Source organism: Corvus kubaryi, unplaced genomic scaffold, assembly GCF_017639235.1.
Source record: "Corvus kubaryi isolate FWS band 111438036 unplaced genomic scaffold, C.kubaryi_AGA036_p1.0 71, whole genome shotgun sequence".
Taxonomy (NCBI): Eukaryota; Metazoa; Chordata; class Aves; order Passeriformes; family Corvidae; genus Corvus; species Corvus kubaryi.
In genome coordinates this window covers 7,420,730-7,439,575 of record NW_024582059.1, presented here as the reverse complement: position 1 = coordinate 7,439,575, position 18,846 = coordinate 7,420,730, and the positions used below count along the sequence as shown (strand labels likewise).

The 18,846-nt window shown below is 40.2% G+C and overlaps 1 protein-coding gene across 1 annotated transcript; it reads left to right on the top strand.

The window, feature by feature from the left end:
• Window positions 1-8,485: 8,485 nt before the first annotated feature.
• On the top strand, window positions 8,486-14,008 carry FGG (fibrinogen gamma chain). The gene is made up of 10 exons (XM_042049927.1): window positions 8,486-8,605; window positions 8,695-8,739; window positions 9,159-9,342; window positions 9,449-9,542; window positions 10,515-10,645; window positions 11,282-11,415; window positions 11,550-11,734; window positions 12,409-12,686; window positions 13,030-13,199; window positions 13,563-14,008. The coding sequence occupies exons 1-10, from the start codon at window positions 8,531-8,533 to the stop codon at window positions 13,575-13,577; spliced, it is 1,311 nt and encodes a 436-aa protein (XP_041905861.1). The 5' UTR covers window positions 8,486-8,530; the 3' UTR covers window positions 13,578-14,008.
• Window positions 14,009-18,846: the final 4,838 nt, after the last annotated feature.

Genomic DNA, 18,846 nt, shown 5'->3' with positions numbered 1-18,846 from the left:
CTGTCCCGGGTTTTGTTGGTTTGTGGGGGTTGTTCCGGCGGGTTGTGCGGGCGGCGGCCCCCAGGAGCCGCGGCCCCCGGAGCCCCAGCAGCGCGGCGCAGCTCATGGCGGCAGCGGGCGGGAGCGCGGGCACCGCCCCGGCTGCGGCCGCCTAACACAGGGCTGGGGAGGAGCTGCGGCCTGCGGAGGCGATTGGGAAAAGGGGGCGGGAGAAAGCCTATAAACGCGGAGAGCGCGGGACAGAGTGCCGAGAGTTCTGCGGGGGCAGTTCGCTGTAGTTGGTGTATCCCATAGCGCCAGCCGGTTGGAGGGCAGTGATGGGTCCAGCCCGGGGCGTGTCCGAATGGGGCCTCTCTGTTTCGGGCCCGGTTGTGCCCGGGCCCACGCTGGACACGGGTCGGTGGCGGGGGTGCGGGGCTGTCGCATCCCCGAGGTGCTGCGGGCTTGGCGGGGGCACCCGTGTCACCAGCGAAGCGAGAGGCGGTGTGTCGGGGCAAAACCTCAACAGCGGAAACCCCATGATAAGGCTTGGGTTAATGTCAGAAGCATGTCAGATTGTCTACTTACGGAATTTTTATGAAACTCTTTCCTTCTCTCCTAAATACAAAATGCGTTTGTTAAAAAATAAGGCTTTCTGCGTGGAAGTGCACGTCTCTGTTCTGACAGAAAGGAGGTCTCATACTGAATTTCCAGTCTGTGAACGTGAGGTAAATGCCACTAACCCAGGAAATTCCCTCATATATAAAGAGGAACGATTTCGTAGTCCTGACGTCTAAGCTGGAGAGCTGTCTCTGGACATCAGAGGGTTAATCATGTACGGGTGCTCCAGAGCGAATCCTCCGTGTCTGACATGAGCTAGGACTGTGCCTGAACCAGAGCCTTAAGTGCTGCTCTAACACAGTAACAGCCTGGCCTTCCTTAACAAGTACACTTTTATTTCGATTGGGTTTGAATTGTATCTCGCAGATGATACAATAATAAAATTGGAACTTCTTGCAGGAGCGATGAAAAATAAAACGTTTGGTGCAACTGACAATGCTAAGTATGTGGTGATGATGAGAGGGGGTTTTACTGATGTAAAAAGTAGCCATGTTGAAAATAAATAAGTACTTCTGAAAATTGTTGATAAGACTTCCAGTTAGACTATTTTCAACTTGTGATTAGAAATAATGCAGTTGAGAGAAGACAGAAAATAGTCATGCTGTGGTCTCAGAATTTGGTTCTTTATTTAGCGAGGTACAATGTTTTCCTATTGCAAAAAAGGGCCATAAAGCACCATTTTCTAATGTTCTCAGTGCCTGAGTGATGAACAATTCCTGCCCTAATCTATTAAACAGGCAGAACCAAGTAGGTTATAAAGAAAAGTTGGTTTGCTATATGGACAGAGGATTTTGATTATTACACTATGAAAGTATTTCATTACTATGTAGAAAATTTGCAGGTTTCGAGTTTCTATAAACTAGTAAACATCCAAATAATCATAGTAGGGGAAAAAAACCACCATGTAATGTACCCATAGTTGACTCCAGAGAGCTTTGTCCTAAATACATATTTATTGTAGCTCCTTAAAGTAAATTTTGAAGCAAGAATCAGAAAGAGCACTGTCTTGGTACAAAATACATTACTACCAGTATAGACATAAAGACAGATGCTTTCTGTAGATAAATTTTGTGTCTTCCATGTGTCTTTTGATATGGAATACGTTGCAGTCAGATTCCAACACATTGCAGTGTGGCAGGAAACATGGCTAATCCTCAGCAAAGTCATGCGATGCTCTCAAATCCTGGGGTGAAATTCAAATGCGGTTTGCCTTGGCTGAGACACCATTACCAACGTGCTGCAGTCCTCCCTTCTGTGCTTAAACACAATGCCAATCACTGATAAACAGAATCATTGATAACCCATGAGTGTAAGTAAAAATTCCGCTGGAATGGGCTGCGCCAAGTTTTCACGCTGCAAAACTGAACTTGGGGGCGTGAGAAGAGCCGGCTGCTGACGCCAAGGAGCCCAGGGGCCGGTAGGTGGCTGTGTTTCACCGCTGTCCGCACCCACCTCGCCTGCGAAACCACCTCTGGCCCCAAAAAGAGCCACCTGCTCCCACCAGCATCACCTGTGCGTTTCTTTCTCTCCGGATGACCCGGTGTCATAGGTTAGCATTTTATCTATATTAAGAAATAAATATTCGCATGCTCACATGTACATGGGCACAACAGTCTTGGAATCTAGAAGGTGCTTTATTCTTTTAACTTCTTTCAAGTAATTTCGTAGCATGGATTTTGACAGCCAGTGCTCATGGTTCTGTGAAGGACGGGATCTTGCTTTGTCAGAAACCATTTCAAGGTCCTTACGGAACCTTAAATACAATTTTAGCAAATATGCATATGGATGTTGACGTCTTTGTGAGAGAATTAATGTCCAACATGTGTTAAATACTAAAACATACCTATTAGTTGATCTCCCAAAAACACGAGGAAAGGATTTAGGATTGCTTCCATTATTTGCAATGATGCAGTGAAGTGATAAAGGGATCAAAGCCTGTATTCTGTTGGTTCCCACAGCGAATTTGTTTCTTACTCAATTTATACTTGTCCATAAATAAGTAGATTATTTAATAACCTTGTTGAGGTTCCAACAAAATCATCCATTTTTCTGAAAAGGTAATTTATTCACTACCTCTATCCCCTCCATTTCACAAATTATTTTCTTAAAATAGACTGAGCTTTCATTACCATCATCATTCCATCCTGAGCAGTAATAATTAGCTCAGAGCCCATTATTTCATACATGATCTTAGGATTGTTTTAATGAAAACAGAGGCAAATTATATAGAGGTTCTCTTCAAGGTGGGCTTGGAAAGCAATGCTCTGTGATGGTCAAGTCTTAATTTTGAGATTTTTTTGAGATGATTTAACAGATTTTAGGAACAGTTCATTGCTCTTCGAGGACATCAGATGGCACTGTGTGGTTGCAAGTGAAGCCCGAAAGAAACTACAATCAGTAACTAGCTACGTGAAATTCATACACAGGAGATGCTAGTAAAAGACTTGACCGTATTTGTGACCTATGTAGGGGATATGGGTCAACAATAAAAGCTGTCACAACTCACTCACGTGATAGGAACCCATTGCATAATGTAAGTTATGAATAAGCCAGAAATCCTCTCATAATTTATGAGAAGAAAGTGGGGGAAAGAAAAGTCTTCTGGCTTTAATTTTTGTGCCAGAGAAAGAAAAAGACTGCAGATTGAAAAAAAAAAAAAATATATATATATATATGGAAGACTCTTTTTTTTTCTGCTTATGGTTTACATGTGGATAAATCTGAGCTTCACTTTCCTTCAGTGACCCTAAATACTTACATTTACATTTAATAGGCTAGTGCTATTAATATTTCAAACTTAAGCCTGTGCTTCTCTCCCTGTAAACAGATTTGTGCACCAGCACAGAGCACAGATAATGTGTAAAAGAACTGTGGAATTCATTCTTCTACTTCCACCATCGTGAATTAATGGCATTCAAGCCTAATCCTGGAAGTCGGGGAGGACAACACAGAATATATTTTTCCAAAACAAATACACTTTCCACTATATTTCTAGGATTTTTCTGACAGTCAGGCTTCCTCTGATTGCTTTAAAAAGTACAAGCAAATTATTTCACAGGCCAGGGGTTTATTGAGAAATACATTACATTTTTGCTGTATTTCCTTTAATGTTATTGTCAATAAGTTCCTGTCCAAACTAATAATATCAGCCTATACGTTTGATTATTGAAGTAGGCTCTGTTTAGTTTATTGAGGCTCTGTCCTCTCAACTAATTACAAAATACTCAGCAAATATTTGAATTTATTACTTATCTCATTCCCACAAATTAGTGGATCTCTTTGTTTAACAAATAGAGTTCACTGTTCTTGCCCTCAAGGTAAAGTATACACTGCAATCTCTCTTCTGCAGACAGCCTGAATACCAACATTTTCTAAGTGAATCAACAGTAGAAAATGGTCTCTGTAAATCAGTAAAGGCAGAGAATTTGCTATGTTGCATCAAGTACCCAAATGTAAGGCACAAACAACTCAAAGCTCAATAATTATGTTTCACTGAACATGGTTTGGGGTTTTGTAGTATTTTAGTAGATTTTTAGAATTTTGAGGTGTAACATCCTATGTTCTAGGATTCAGAAAAACCTCACCCATGACAAAACAAATGGGTTATCTTCTGAATTATATTTTCATTCCTTTATATCACATTCCCTTTTTTAGATATAAGTTCACTCTTAATACCTTAAGATTTGAAACAAGCTTAAAATATTTAATGTATGAAATTAAGTAAGCAGTACTAACTAAACTGAAACACTATAGGATTTTTCAAAAGTAAGATAATAACTCATTCAAACCATCAAATATCTGGCTTATGGATATGAGGTGCCTTCAGAAGTACTATGATGATGAAGTGCCTTGATTTTTGGCCCTTTAATTGTTAACTATTTTTTTTTAATTTGTTTGTAATAATAGTTTAAGTCAAAATAAGAACTATATATTAAAGCAATAACCCTTGCTTGTTCTTTTCAGAAATCAAAGGGTCTTTTAAGTTATTAAAAGTGCTGACATGAACAGTCATGAATCAATGTAACTTCCATGTTTTGATTTAAGAAAATACATTATCCTATAACTATTAAAGAATACACTCTAAAGTGTGTATTCACAGTGTGGAGGCAAAATATCCCATAATTTCTTTCCAAAAATGAAAGGTTCTGGCTGACATGAAGTACACATATTTCTTACTGATCTTCACTCAGTTTTCAAAGAAACAACTATTTCCAGCCAGTATTTGAGCTGAAGCATAGCAAGTACCTGTACTGGTGTCACAACTGTGAAGAAATTAAAGGCTCTCCCTTGCAGAGCCACTGATTTTTGTTGACTCATTTCACTTCAGGAAGGATGAGGAAGAAGTGTGCTGCACAGAGTGGACTATCCAACTGGAAAAAAAAGTTGTGATTTACCTTTTGCCCACATTTTGAAAATTGAAAGAGAAGGATAAGTTACAAAACTTTTTTTTTCATTTTCACTTTGGTGCACACCATTGGCATAACTTCACTACTAGACAGCTTTTTAATTGTCTCTATCTCTCATCCTAATTATCACTCACTCATTGATCGACCTAGCAAAGGGGGTTTTGCCCACTAATCTGTTTAGTAATACAAGCAGGGTGATACATATTGGTGATGGATAACAAAGGACAGTAGGTATTTTTTTCAGCATTGTCCATTTTGTATTTTTCAATATTTATTCTTAAATAGGAAAATTATCTTCCAGAGCATCTAAAAAAATGCAATTTCAAGTCAAGTCTACTGAACACTTTCAGTTAAACCATAATAAGAGCCCACTGGAAATCTTAAAATGTGTCACTAAAGCATTTCTAAAATGTAGACTGATTTTTCAGGTTAGATTCTTAAGGCAAGTAAGTATGAGCTTAAAACCAGATGTTTTTCCAAGACAGCCATAAGGATATTCTGATATTCAGGAACTAATTTACAGACACAAACATGTTTCTTCCAGTTTGGTTTTCTAAGAAAATGTTTTCTATGAATAATGGGAAAGTGTTGGATAGTGTCCCAGTGGCTGACAAAAAATACTAATCAATATTGAGTTGAAGAAAGCTCTTTTAAACAAATAATGAATCACCTTTACTCTCTCCTCAAAAATAAATTGCAGAAAAAGAGTACACTGAGTTTGAGAACTCTTCCTTCCACCTGTGCTACACGAATTGTTCCTCGTCTGTTAACAAACCAGCAAACAGACTTACCAGAAAGAAAACACTGGCCAGAAAATCAACATGGCTAAATCAGGCTGGACACGTCTCAGGGTACAATCAGGTCTCTAGCACACTTGTTTGGTAAGTGGGTCAGCTGTTTTGCAACCAGGACCCACCAAGACAAAATGGTATGCAAGGGAGGAAAAATACCACGTAGTCATTCCACTATGAATACGTGTTGCTTTCAACTTAAAAGTAGGAATCAGATATTTCTGAGTAAGGAAATGTGAAATCAGAGACAAAAAGAAAAAAGAAGCAAATATATGAAATGATTAATTATTCAAGGCTAAATCATGACCATGTAATCAGTAAAGCAAACAAAAATTTCCCGAGGTTTAAATATTTACATCTTCTGCTAAGAAGTACCACAGTTGTGACCACAAATACAGCTAAGTAACACTTATAATTGCAGTGTGCAAATATTTGGTAATCATTAAGGCAATGTTGAAAATTGACTCCTTCATGAATGTAAATCTATAAAGTGATAATTTTGTGTAACTTAAGCACCTGACTGAAAATTCAGGTTTCCTATTCCTAACCCTTTTGTAGGGATAATGATCCTTTTGTTTTGCCGACCAATTATCCATTTATCTTGAACATTGAAACTCTATTTATACACTGTTATTATGTCATTACAGACGTTCTCATTGTTTAATTATAAAATCTTGGGGTTTTTAACTCAAGATTAACTAGGCTTTTACTGTAGTCATCCTCTCTGATTCCTGAAATTCTTGCCTAGGAGCACAGGACAAATTTTTTCATTTTCTGCTACCACATAGTCTTCTGACAGAGTTTCAAGCCAAGTGACAAAAGGGAAAGATGTGTTCTTTATTCTGTTGGAGGACAAGGGAGACCTGAATTGTGCTCCGTGGCTCACCTATTGCATCATGAACAGTACGTGCCCATCTGTACTCTGCAGTGTACATCTGCATTGAAGCTGGGCCAGTTACTTTACAAAGTTCCTACCAGGAACCTACTTGTGCTACCTTGTCATATCCAAGGGAATCTTGCTGGTGCACAGCCTCTGGGACACTGTGGACCCTTGTGTCAGGAACGGCAAAGAAGCAGCAAAGCAAGCTCAGTGTATGAGCAGCAGTGACAAGGAGGTTCAGCAGTAGTTTCCTCAGTCCATCTTAACAGCACCAGTGAAGCAACAATAAAAAACACAACAACAGACAGACTTCTACCCAGTTCTATTTACTTTATTTTCACTCTTTAGGAAACAGAAGTAACCCTGTAAAAGGTGGAGCCATGTCCTATTTCTATCAGTAAGGTCAACAAGAGCACATTCTGCGCATGGCTCTCGAAGTTAATTGATACCAGATTTGAAAAGACAAACCTTTAGCATCGGTCATCCTTTGGAAAAGACTTCTGGCAGCCTGGCAGCTAACTCACGGTCATCGGCAGAGTTACTGGAAAGCTGACTCTCGGAGGAACAATGCTTCAACCTCACATAACTGTCCTATCAGTTTGATTTCTAGCATCTTAAATGCTCACATTTCCTTCTGGCAATATGTGGGTGGATCTCTGAACATGATGGGAACCTACTATTTGACCCGATTTGACCAGATGAAAAGAGGATATACAGGTCAGGAACTCTCCATGTTTCAGGCCGTAATTATATCTAATTTTCTAATAACCTGGGTCCTATAGAATGCTTTTATTTCCATGTTTTAAGTACCTATTAAGCCAAGTTGAAACATTGATCCTGCTGTACAGAGATGAAGTAATTTGCCTGAAATCACGAAGCTGACTCCAGTAACAACAGATCTATCAATGAGCCCCAGTCTCACCATTCTTCTCATCATGTGGTCAAACATGTAAGTGAGTCAAAAGCCTCATTCAACATTGTCTTATCACACATTGTGCTGTACAGGCACAAAATCAGGCTTTCTCTGCAGAAGCCATAGTTTAGAGACCAGGTCTAGGTCATGAGTGGAAAGGTGTTAATGCTCCCAGTGCAGATAGCATGCAAAAGGACATACTAAAATAATTTGCCTGGAACAAAGCCCATAGTAGAAGACAGGGCTTGTCAGCACTCTTGTAGCTGTATTGAATAAGGCAGATACCAACAACTTTAGTTCCCCAGCAAGGAAGCATTGACCAAAGTCCCTGGAATGAACTCACTGTGTTGAAGGACAGGGAACATTCACACTTCCATTGCCCATGAGAAATACCACAGACTTATTTCCCAGATATGCCGCTTCATACCTTTCTCTGCCTCAGTTTTGTCATCCATAGAATAGGGAAAATGATGTTGAGTCTCTTTGCAAAACACATAGAGATCTGCATGAGGAAAGGCCTATGTAATTGCAAAATACAATTTATTGTTAGGTTATTGATAGTTGTAACACATAATTCAGATACTACTGTGGGTTTTCCCTGTGCTATTAAAGTGAAACTTCTGCCAGGCCCCATCACAAAGCGATGTGTGAGTTTCATTACACTTGTGACTGGGTTTAGCATCCCCATGCCTTGTCTCACCTTCCTGCCTCCCCCGAGACCTGGTTGGAGCAGAGAGAGGCGACTATAGTGGGAACCAGCTTCTGAAAATGGGAGGAGTGTATGTGCAAATTCCGGGAATGTACCTCAAATCCCTACCCCACCTCTTCCCACCACCTCCCAGTGCCCGCCCCCAGCTTCAGCCTGCTGCCTTAAACTGCTGCCTCCCTGTGCTAGGTTGAACATTCTCGGCTGCTGACTGCACAACCCAGTGGGACAGTCATGATGGGGCTGAGGTTGTGCAGCTGGGCTTCCCTGGGGTCTCTCCTCTCCCTGCTCTTTTCTACCAGTGTGGCGGTAAGTGAAGGATGTTTAGGAAATGTGTTAGCACAGAAAGTGGTGTTGGAGAAAAATCCACTAAAAATGGCCCTCTTTCTTCTCTTCAGTATATTGCTACCAGAGAAAACTGCTGCATATTGGATGACAGATTTGTAAGTACCTGAGCAATTTCCTTTTATCTTAAGAATGTAACTAAAGCTTTCCTGTGCTGATTATTAACTACCATTATCACTTGAACTTCATCATTGGTTTCAGTACCTATTAGGTGTGCTTTGTTTAAACCTGTTATTTATTGATAGCGGTATATGCTTGATGAAGGTGTACGGGAGGCTGTGCTGTGGATGAAAGCACATATCCAGCAGATGCTACAATAGCAGCGTGCACTGTTTTCTTGCTATGTGTGCACTTACTGTGAAAGTAAACTGTCTCTAAAAAAGTCTGCTGCAAATGCCTGCCCTTTTTTATCCCTTATCGTTTGTGTCAGCAGTGTCTGAAAGTTCCTCTGCCCAAATATTCCGCTCTGCTTTCTTTTCCCCTGAAACATTGCCAACTATTTCTCTTTACTCCTTAGGGTAGCTTCTGCCCAACAACTTGTGGCATTGCAGATTTCCTTAATAAATACCATCCTGCTGTGGATAATGACCTGCAGGAAATGGAGAGAACTTTGCAGCGAATTTCTAACTCCTCAGTAACAACAGAACATCTGATTCAACACATCCAAGGCCTCTATCCTTCAGAAAAGCAGACTTTACCAAGTGAGCATATAAAAAATAAGTACACAACTGAAAAATATTATTTATCTAGTTTTCTTTTAAAAATTTGCCTAACTGCAATTATTTTGTACTTTTGTCTGTTTTACAGATTCAATTGATGATTTTACTCAAAAGTCCAGGAAAATAATGGAAGAAATTATGAGATATGAAAACACTATACTGTCTCATGAAACTACTATCCAGTAGGTATCTTCCACTTCTTTTATTAGTGACAATACAAATTGTTTTCTTTCTGTTCTTTTATCAAGTGCCAAAAAGGCTCTCTCAGAAAGGTTTTTTGTGCTCATGTGGACAGTTCTGCCCACACTGCGATTAGTAGCTGCCTAGCAAGACACAAAAGGATCACGAGGATCTGATACTGAATTCTCTGCTCACCTGGATAAACCATTAATTGTGCAAGAAGTGCAAGATAAGAATGTCATGAAGCCTGGCAATATTTTTATTTATGTTTCTCCTGCTGTGCCAGCTATCCCTAAAATCTTTTTCATGACCTTTGGAGGTCATGTGTTTTTGCTATCAAGCAGAGTATGTGGCATGTTTGTGCACTCATTCACTCTGGCCAATTTTGCTGCATATATCCATGAAAATTAGCTCAGTTACATAGTTATAAATCATAAGTAACTATAAACTCAGTGGTAGTCTTTTATAAGATGACATTGAAAATAAAATTGAAAAACATCATTAATGTCTCTAAATCTTAAGGATATGTTTTTTGACCCGAGTGTAGAAAGATCTGCACTTCAGTGACGTTTGCCAAAGATTATTTAGGCATTCTGACACTTACAGCAGTTTATTTGCAGCAGTTATGTTTTACAAATACATCCATAACTGAAGAGGAACAGTTTATCATTTACTTCAGGAGAGCAAAGTAAAATTTTCCATAGAGTTATACTCGTACAGTAATTACTGGTTAGAGTTTTGCTGATTAGAGTCAAGTTTTGCATGTGGTTAAGTTTTGCATGAGCTTAAGCATGTGCTTTCCTATTTTGCCTGTCCTTAACTTTAAATATCAGTGCTAATAAAGGCACCCCATTTTACAGGGGTGCATGTAGCAGCACGTTAGATACATGAGCCGTGTGTCCAGGGAAATAAATGTGTATTACACACTCACAAACGGCAGATACAACAACCCATTTTTATGTGTCTCTGTCCAGACAGTTGACAGATACACATATAATGAACAGCAACAGGATCACAGAGCTGAAAGAGAAGATTGCCCAGCTGGAATTACTCTGTCAGGAGCCGTGCAAAGACAGGGCTGAAATTCAGGAGACAACTGGAAGAGGTGTGCAAAATGATTCTTGTGTGGTGGAGGGTTAATTCAGCTACAAGTGCTGCTGCTTGGCATCACAGCAATGATTTATTGTAATCTTATGGGTCATAGACTTCTGTAAAGAGATATAAAATTGCAAATTATAAATACTGTCAGTAAAAGTTAGATGTTTTGCAGACAAGGTGTTCAAGTGGAACACAGTTCTTGCTTGGCCTTTTTGGCCAAAATACATTATCCCAAAATGTGCGCTAAACATGAGGGACATGAGTAGAGTTTCCACAGACCTGGGACAAACAGAAGATAACTCACTATCACATTTCTACTAAGCCATGTGGGAAAAAAAAAATTATTCCATTAGGTCTGAAAGTGTCTTTCTTTGCTGCTGTAGAAATCAATGCAATGACTGTGTTTTACACTGCTTAAACTCTACATGAAACTAAATTCATCTTCATCTTACACAAGTCCTGTGACCCTCGGTAGGACTTTTTACGACAATGACATTGAAGTATGTGGACTAAGCAGCTAACTTTGCACGAACGGTATTTAGATTCGTTTCATTTCTTGCACTAAGAAAGTTACAATATAAATAAATGTGAGGATAGAATTGTAGCTAGATTGAAAATGATCTTTTGAATATCTTTACTTCAGATTGTCAAGACATTGCAAATAAAGGTGCAAGGAAAAGTGGTCTATACTTTATCAAGCCTCAAAGAGCCAAGCAGTCATTCCTGGTCTACTGTGAGATTGACTCCTATGGCAACGGCTGGACAGTACTACAGAGGGTATGCCACTTATGTATTAATTCTATAAACCAACTTACTGCATGGGCACTGTTTTTATTTACCTACATCCTATACATATCCTTTTGACTGAGATTTTTATTTTTGCTTCTGTTGTTCTTGGTTTTTTTCCCCAGAGACTGGATGGGAGTGAAGACTTCAATAAAAATTGGGTTCAGTACAAGGAAGGATTTGGACATCTGTCTCCAGATGACACCACTGAGTTCTGGCTGGGCAATGAAAAGATGCATTTAATAACTACACAGTCCACTCTGCCATACACCTTACGAATAGAGCTGGAGGACTGGAGTGGCAAAAAAAGGTATTTGTTCATGATGCTTCTGAAAATGACAGCTTAAAACCTACTGCTCCCACTGCTGCATCAGTTTGTACTGATAAAAGTTTGCTCCTAAAAAATTATGAACTCTCAGACCAACTAATGTGTGCATGGAACTGCTTTGTCTCCTGAGCTTGTGTCTGTGACAGCAGTCACTGGGTGTGACTTGTTGCCAGGTACACCTGCCTGTCAGAAGGCTGCATGCTGTCAGCACTCATTTATTAGGCTGAAAGAATTTGTTTCTTCTCTTCAATTTTCTTTGTCTTACATATCTTATGGACCACATGATCATTTTAAGTCCCTTCCAACTGAACTATTCTGTTCTATTCTTTTTTTTAATTTCTATTGTGAACCTGGGAGATTATATACATGTATAAATATATATGTGTGTGTGTGTGTGTGTGTGTACTGGTAATGTAGATATTTCATACATCACTGAAGGCTAGTAGTCAGAAAACATGTCTGATACTGGAGCACAAAAGTTGATTGGATGTGTGTCACTGAACTGAGCCCCACAGTCACATGAAAACAATTCCTTTTAAAATTCTAGGGTGCAATAAATGCCTTTTCTGCAGTTTTAACACTGATGTATTTTTCATTTGTGCATGTGCTGGGAATGCAGCATGCTCACACTCAGCATTTTTGCCCTTTGTTCACAGCACTGCTGACTATGCTGTATTCAGAGTGGGAAGTGAAGAAGACAAGTATCGACTGACTTACGCCTACTTCATCGGTGGTGAAGCCGGGGATGCCTTGGATGGATATGATTTTGGAGATGACAAAAGTGATAAATCCTACACCTACCACAATGGCATGCGGTTCAGTACCTATGATAATGACAATGATAACTATGAAGGCAACTGTGCTGAGCAAGATGGGTCTGGATGGTGGATGAATAGATGTCATGCTGGCCACCTCAATGGCAAATATTATATAGGTAAAGTGTCTTCTAAGTGCTTATAATCCAGGACACCACATTTCAGTGACAAAGGAAAACGAGTCACGTTTGTAGAGTACACTTTGCCTTCTGGATTTTCCAAAGCTGGCATAGCCCATTCTTTGCAATAATTGTTAACACCAGTAGTAGGAATTTATGACTGCTCTCCATTCCAAAGTGGGAGAATCAATCCTGAGAGAAGCAAAATGGGGAGAAAGGCATTGAACAGGGTCTGTTAGCACACCCAGGGATGCCATGGAGGTGTCAGGACCAGAAAAATGTATGGGCACAGTAACTATTTTAGAAAGCAACCAACTGTTTTGCTCCAACTGATGTTTTTTAGGTGGTGTGTACACATCAGAAGATGCTGGTCCATCGGGATTTGACAATGGCATTATCTGGGCAACCTGGCGTGACCGGTGGTACTCCATGAAGAAAACTGCAATGAAAATCATCCCATTCAACAGACTGTCAGTAGATGGACAGCAGCACAACTTAGGCAATGTCAAACAGGTTCGACCACAGGGCCGAGGAGATATTTAAAATGAACACAGAATATTGTAATCATTTCAAACACTGAGCATGGACAGCTGAAGTTAAGCCCATTGCATCTTAGAGAAGTTGGCTTTGTTTACCATTTTGACACAGAAGTATTTCTACTTTGATTTTAGTATACCTTCTGCTTTACTGTTTCTTTTAATGGATGGATAAATGGATAGTGTCATGATCCGAAATAATCCCTTGCCTTTGTGTATTTTAAATGCTACATTTTTAATTCCCAACTAATATAACTATGTATGAATACCACTATCAACATGTCATCATAGGCTTCTTCCATTAGAAGAACATTAAAATACTCATTTCTTTCTGTTTTAGGTTGGAGACGCGTAAAGGACGATTTGACAAAGACCAGCCTGAACAGGAAAAGCAAATCTTTTCTGTCTTAGACACTGAACTTACCAAACATTACACAGTGCAGTTTTGACTGTAAAACAACATTGTGAGATGCCCAAACGTCTTCCCTAAGCAGTGCTTATCTCTGTGGATGGTTATTTTTTCTGTATCTGTTCTCAATAAATTTTTGATTATTACAAAAAAAGTCTGAGCTTATTACCTGTGCTCTACAGATGGCCAAACAAGACAAAGAAAACTTTTGATGGTTGGATCAAACATACTTGATTCAGTCATTCCTGAATTTCACACCGGTAGTTTCTGCTCTTTGTTTAAAGGCATGTGTTGGACCTATTTCCCCATAAATGTGACTTGTTTCCATAGGTTTTCAAGTTTTCTAATAAAGTTGTTTGGTGACATAGATCAAAGTACATGGCAACTTGAAAGTGGCCTATTTTACTGCTGAAGACTATTTAACTTAGCTTACCACAAAGTAATGAATATATTTTCTATTGGGATGTGCTAGGTAGTGTCAATGACCAAGAACAGGTATTTTACTCCAGATCATGCATATTAACTAGTTTCTCAAATTTTACTCAGAATAAGTTTCATTTGCTATATGACACATCGCAGTACACTGTACAGCCATTATTCCCACATACCCCTCTTTTTTTTCATAAATATTTAAAAATTACTCTAATATATTCAGTGCCATGCAACCAAAAAATGTTAATATTTGCAGCAGAAATTGATTGCATTTTACTTGCTTTTTCTTTCTCTGGATCTGGTAATAATTTGCCATGTGATCCACATAAGCAAATTCACAGCACAGATCATGACCAGCAAAGAGTTTGCGATGCCGTCTGAAAGTACCTGCTCAAAATCTGATGAGTGCATTTGAGGGGTGTATCAGCAAACCAAATTAGGTTTGTGGATAAATCATTCAACAAAAGAAATACACTCAGAGCTAGAAACTATCACTATTTCAAGTTGATGCATTAAGAAGTGAAATAGGAAGTGTATCCTGGTCTTTATTTTTAGCTACTTATGGAAGAACAGAAGTTTGCCTGGTATTTCTAAATAGCACATTCAAGTGCTTTATCATAGAGGACATCAGAAGGACATCAGAAGGACATTGCACTGATAAAAGAGACCTTACAGTCAGTTCATGCTGCCTCAACAGTTTTCCAGTTTTGATGCCCAGATGTCTGGTGAGGCTGGTGCTGAGCATCTTCCCTGGATCTGAGTCTCCACAGCATGATAAACTGCCTACACCTCATTTTTATTAAGATTTTCACGTAGTTGAATTTTTACTCTTGGGCCAAAATCTAAGAGGAAGGCAGATTTCTCAGGAGTAGGTGAGAAGAAGGCATCATTCACTAGGGTCAGGTGGGGTTAACAACAGCTTGAGACGAGGGATGGCCCCTCCACACCACTGAACTGGTGTATTCGCAAAACTGTTGCACCCGTGCAACCAGCCATGCTGCACAGCTCACTGCCAGCCTTGACACTCAATTTCTCACCAAGCAAAGCAGTTTTCCCGAACATTTTGTGCTGCAAGACCTCTCCCATGGCTCCATGTAGCTGAAGCAGTATGTGTCGAGAGGCTGGAGAGAAGGATGCAAGGGAAGGATTGGCAAGCCCGCTCTCCTCCCTGTTCTGCAAACAGCCACTTGAGTAGCATTGGTTGAGTCCCTTCCACTTCCTGTGTTCAGTTTATACCACCTATGACATTACTTTAAGTTGATATTATTTATATATTTGCAACATGGTTTAAAAAATATATTCCTTTCACCTCTGTCACTTTGATACCTGTATTCACACTCTGCTAGGTCAGAATTGTTATTGCCTCTCCTGGTTTAGATTTTGGCTGCAATTTACAATTACAATTACAATTGTAATCTGTAATTACACACATTTCATGGATATGAGCTAGTATTTTATGGATTGCTCACCATAACTAAAATCGGCTTATTCTTCCAGTTGGTTTGCTGATTGGTGTCTTCAAGTTTTCACAAATTATTTAAATCTCTGGAGAGGAGCATTTGCTGCAGTGGTCAGAAGGGTCAGAGTCAGTAAATCCAAGAAGCCTGATCTTTAAATGAAGTCCTATGCCAGAGTTAATCAGAGAGTCTGCAGCATCCCAGCCCACAGTTGTGTTCTCTGGGCCCTGAAAGAGATCTGGCAAGACTCATGCCTCTGGAAGCTCCTTCCTATGGTGTCCAATCCCCTGTCTACCAGAAAGAGGCCTGAAAAGACCTCCTATTTCTTCTAACTCTTAAAAATAGAATAATACTCTCAGTATTAATTTTGGCAAGCAAGTACATTGCAATTGAACTTAATGCCCCTATTTTGTATACTGAGAGCTCAGTATATTTCTCTTTTCTAAATAATTTTTTATCATACGTGACTGTCAGACCATAGCCTATAGTAAAAGTTACCTGTATTTAGAAAAGTCTGTACCTGTCAGTTTATAGAAGTTTATTAAAGGATTTGGTGGCCTTTCTTTCACACCTTGAGCTTGCAGTGACGCTTCCAAAGACCACTGTAGCACAAAACAGAGGAATCTCACCCCAAAGGCAAAAAAAAAAAAGTGAATGAGGAAGAGATAGAGGTAGAAAGAATCAAATAAAGTGGACAGACTGGAGGACTTCTGGTTTCCTCAGTTCTGGGACATGGCATAGGGAAAATGTGGGACAAAGTGCTGGGATTGACTAGTAATGACTCCAAAAGAGTTAGGTAGTCTGAGGAACATATGAAGAGAAAGTGAACATGAGAGCTGAGTCTGAAGGAGAATGGAGCCTAAGACAAAGCATCCAGAGAAGGGTCATGAATGAGCAGGTAAGAGGAGCAGAAGGCACTACTTGGAAACTGGTGGTAGGGCAGGGGACACAGACAGTGCTGGGCAAACAAGGTGAGGCTCACATCTAGGGCACACAAACCACAGCTAAAACCCAGACTCCCCGACTATTACTGTGGCATTCAGCCAAGAGCAGGGCAGATGAAGTAGTGAACTGCACTTCTGTCCTTTGACCCTGAATTAAAGTAAAATCCAAAGTTTATCTAGCTCTTGGCTTCCAGCCTTTCAAGCAAACACCAGCAGAAGTGACTGAATGATTGCAGCATGAAAGCAGAGGTACAGGCTGAAGGTCAGGCACGGATTCAGCCCTTAACTGTAAAGCCTGAGAAGCTCCTCCTTCACCCCAGCTTCCCCCAGCAGTTCCCTTCGCAGCAAGCAGGAAACCCCTCTTAGCTTACCTGATGTTTATGATCAGATATCAACTTTTTTCCAGTCCCTCTAGCCTTGGTGGCTGAGTTTTACTTGGACCAGAGTTAAGTTCACTGTGTTTGAGTGTCACCAGAGAGCTGTGCCATCCCTCAGGGTCAGAGGAGGTCTGGAACATGCTACTTGCTGTGGCCCCTGTTAGCCTGGTGACCAGTGCCTGGAACACCACCTAGCAAATTGTCACATCCTCTGTCAGCATGGTTGAAAAGGCAGAAATTCTTTTGCTTTTTGTGTTCTTACTACTATTGATTTTTAAGGCCTTTTAAATTACAAATATAATATTAAGGTATTATTGATGATCACAAAATCAAGCTCCTACAAACTGGGAAAAGTTAGAACCAAAGTGACATTTCACACCTGAATAATGAAGGATGCTTTAGTTGTTGCATAGATTTTAATGCATATAGTTAGCAAGACAGGGTGGGGCACAGTGGTCTCTTACAGCTGATACCCTGCAGAATTAGGTGCTATTCCTGCCCTGATCACCCAGCTCCTGTGGGGCCAGAGGCGAGACACTCACGTGTCTTAGAGCTGGCTGCTAGCTGTTCCCCCTGAGCTGCAGTGCAGGCACAGAGAGGCAGCTGCCAGCAGTGGGATCTGCACATGGGGTGTGCTCTGAAGACTTCAGACTATCAAAACGGATCCCAAAAATTAATAACTACTTTTTGACTTAACCTTCTCACCTGGTTTCTGCAACTGTGAAAAGGGGAAAGTCATGGCCGGGGAATGAATGTTTGCAATGTACCATAGGAAAATCCTTGAAGCTTTGAGCAGTCTGCAGAGCATCATCCTACAATGAAAAGAGTGTACAGTTCTGGGCAAATGCTTGCCTGTGGAGCACCATCCCCATGCTCAGTGTGAGGCAGAAGGGGTTCAGTGGAAGAAATATCATATGTGATCCTGTGGTAAAGCAGGGTCCATGAGGGTATGCACAAGGAGAACCCACAAAGTTGCACCGGCAATTCTTGTGTTCCTGAGCATGAAGATCACAAGATTGTGTGATCAGACTTCTGTTTTTATTTTAGAGGCAAAAATTGAGCTTTTTTGAGTTTGAGTGGGACATTCTTCACGGACCACAGTATATTTTTGATGAAGCCCATTTTACTCTGTTCTGTGAAATAATTAATCCTAATCCTGCAAGATTTCCTCCTATTGTGTTGCTTCCCTCCTTTAAGCATTTAATTGCCCTCCAGGGGTTTTATAGTTCTTTTACAGAACTGCTGTAACAGAGAGGAAAAAACTGTGTAGGACTTGTAGTAGGGAAGCACCACTAATCCTCTGAAGTTAGCGGATGTTGGTATATTATTATCTGGTTGATTATCTGCTTTGAGTCCAGGAGCTGCCTTATGTGCCTTTATCAACCAAACAATACTTCCATGGCTGCCTGACCTTCAAACTGAGCAAAGATAATATGTGATGTGTTTGGACATTTGTTGATGAAGTTAGTTGGGCTCTCTTGTTGCTGAAATCAGAAGTTTGTTGCAGGAGGTTCAACAGAAGACATCTACAAAGCTCTTGCAGGAAATTTAATTAAACAAAGCATCTTGTTTCAGAATGCACACACGTAAAATAAGATTAAGCATTAAATATAACAGAAACCCTTTGTCATGCAAAGCTCGATCCTGGAGGTGTAGGTGTTAATCAATGTAATACCATTGTACTGAGCCCTTCTGCTACCTGAGGATATGACTTGCTATTAGTGATGTTAGTATGAGTTAAGTTAGGTTCAAGAGGGTTTTCCTAGACAAGAGAAGCATGAAATTCAAGGCCAGAAATGGGAGGAAACAAAGGGTCCAGTTCAACTGCAGTGAGCTTCAGGTGGAGAGGGTGCAAGCCTCCTGAAGACAAAAAACATGAGGAAAAGCAGAGGAAAGGAAGTCAAGACAAAACCTGTGAGGCGGTTGAAATGCATCCAAAGCTAAAATTTTGAGTTTAATGTGTTTTACAGTGTCCTAGCTAAGCTTAAACCTGTCCCTCTAAAGC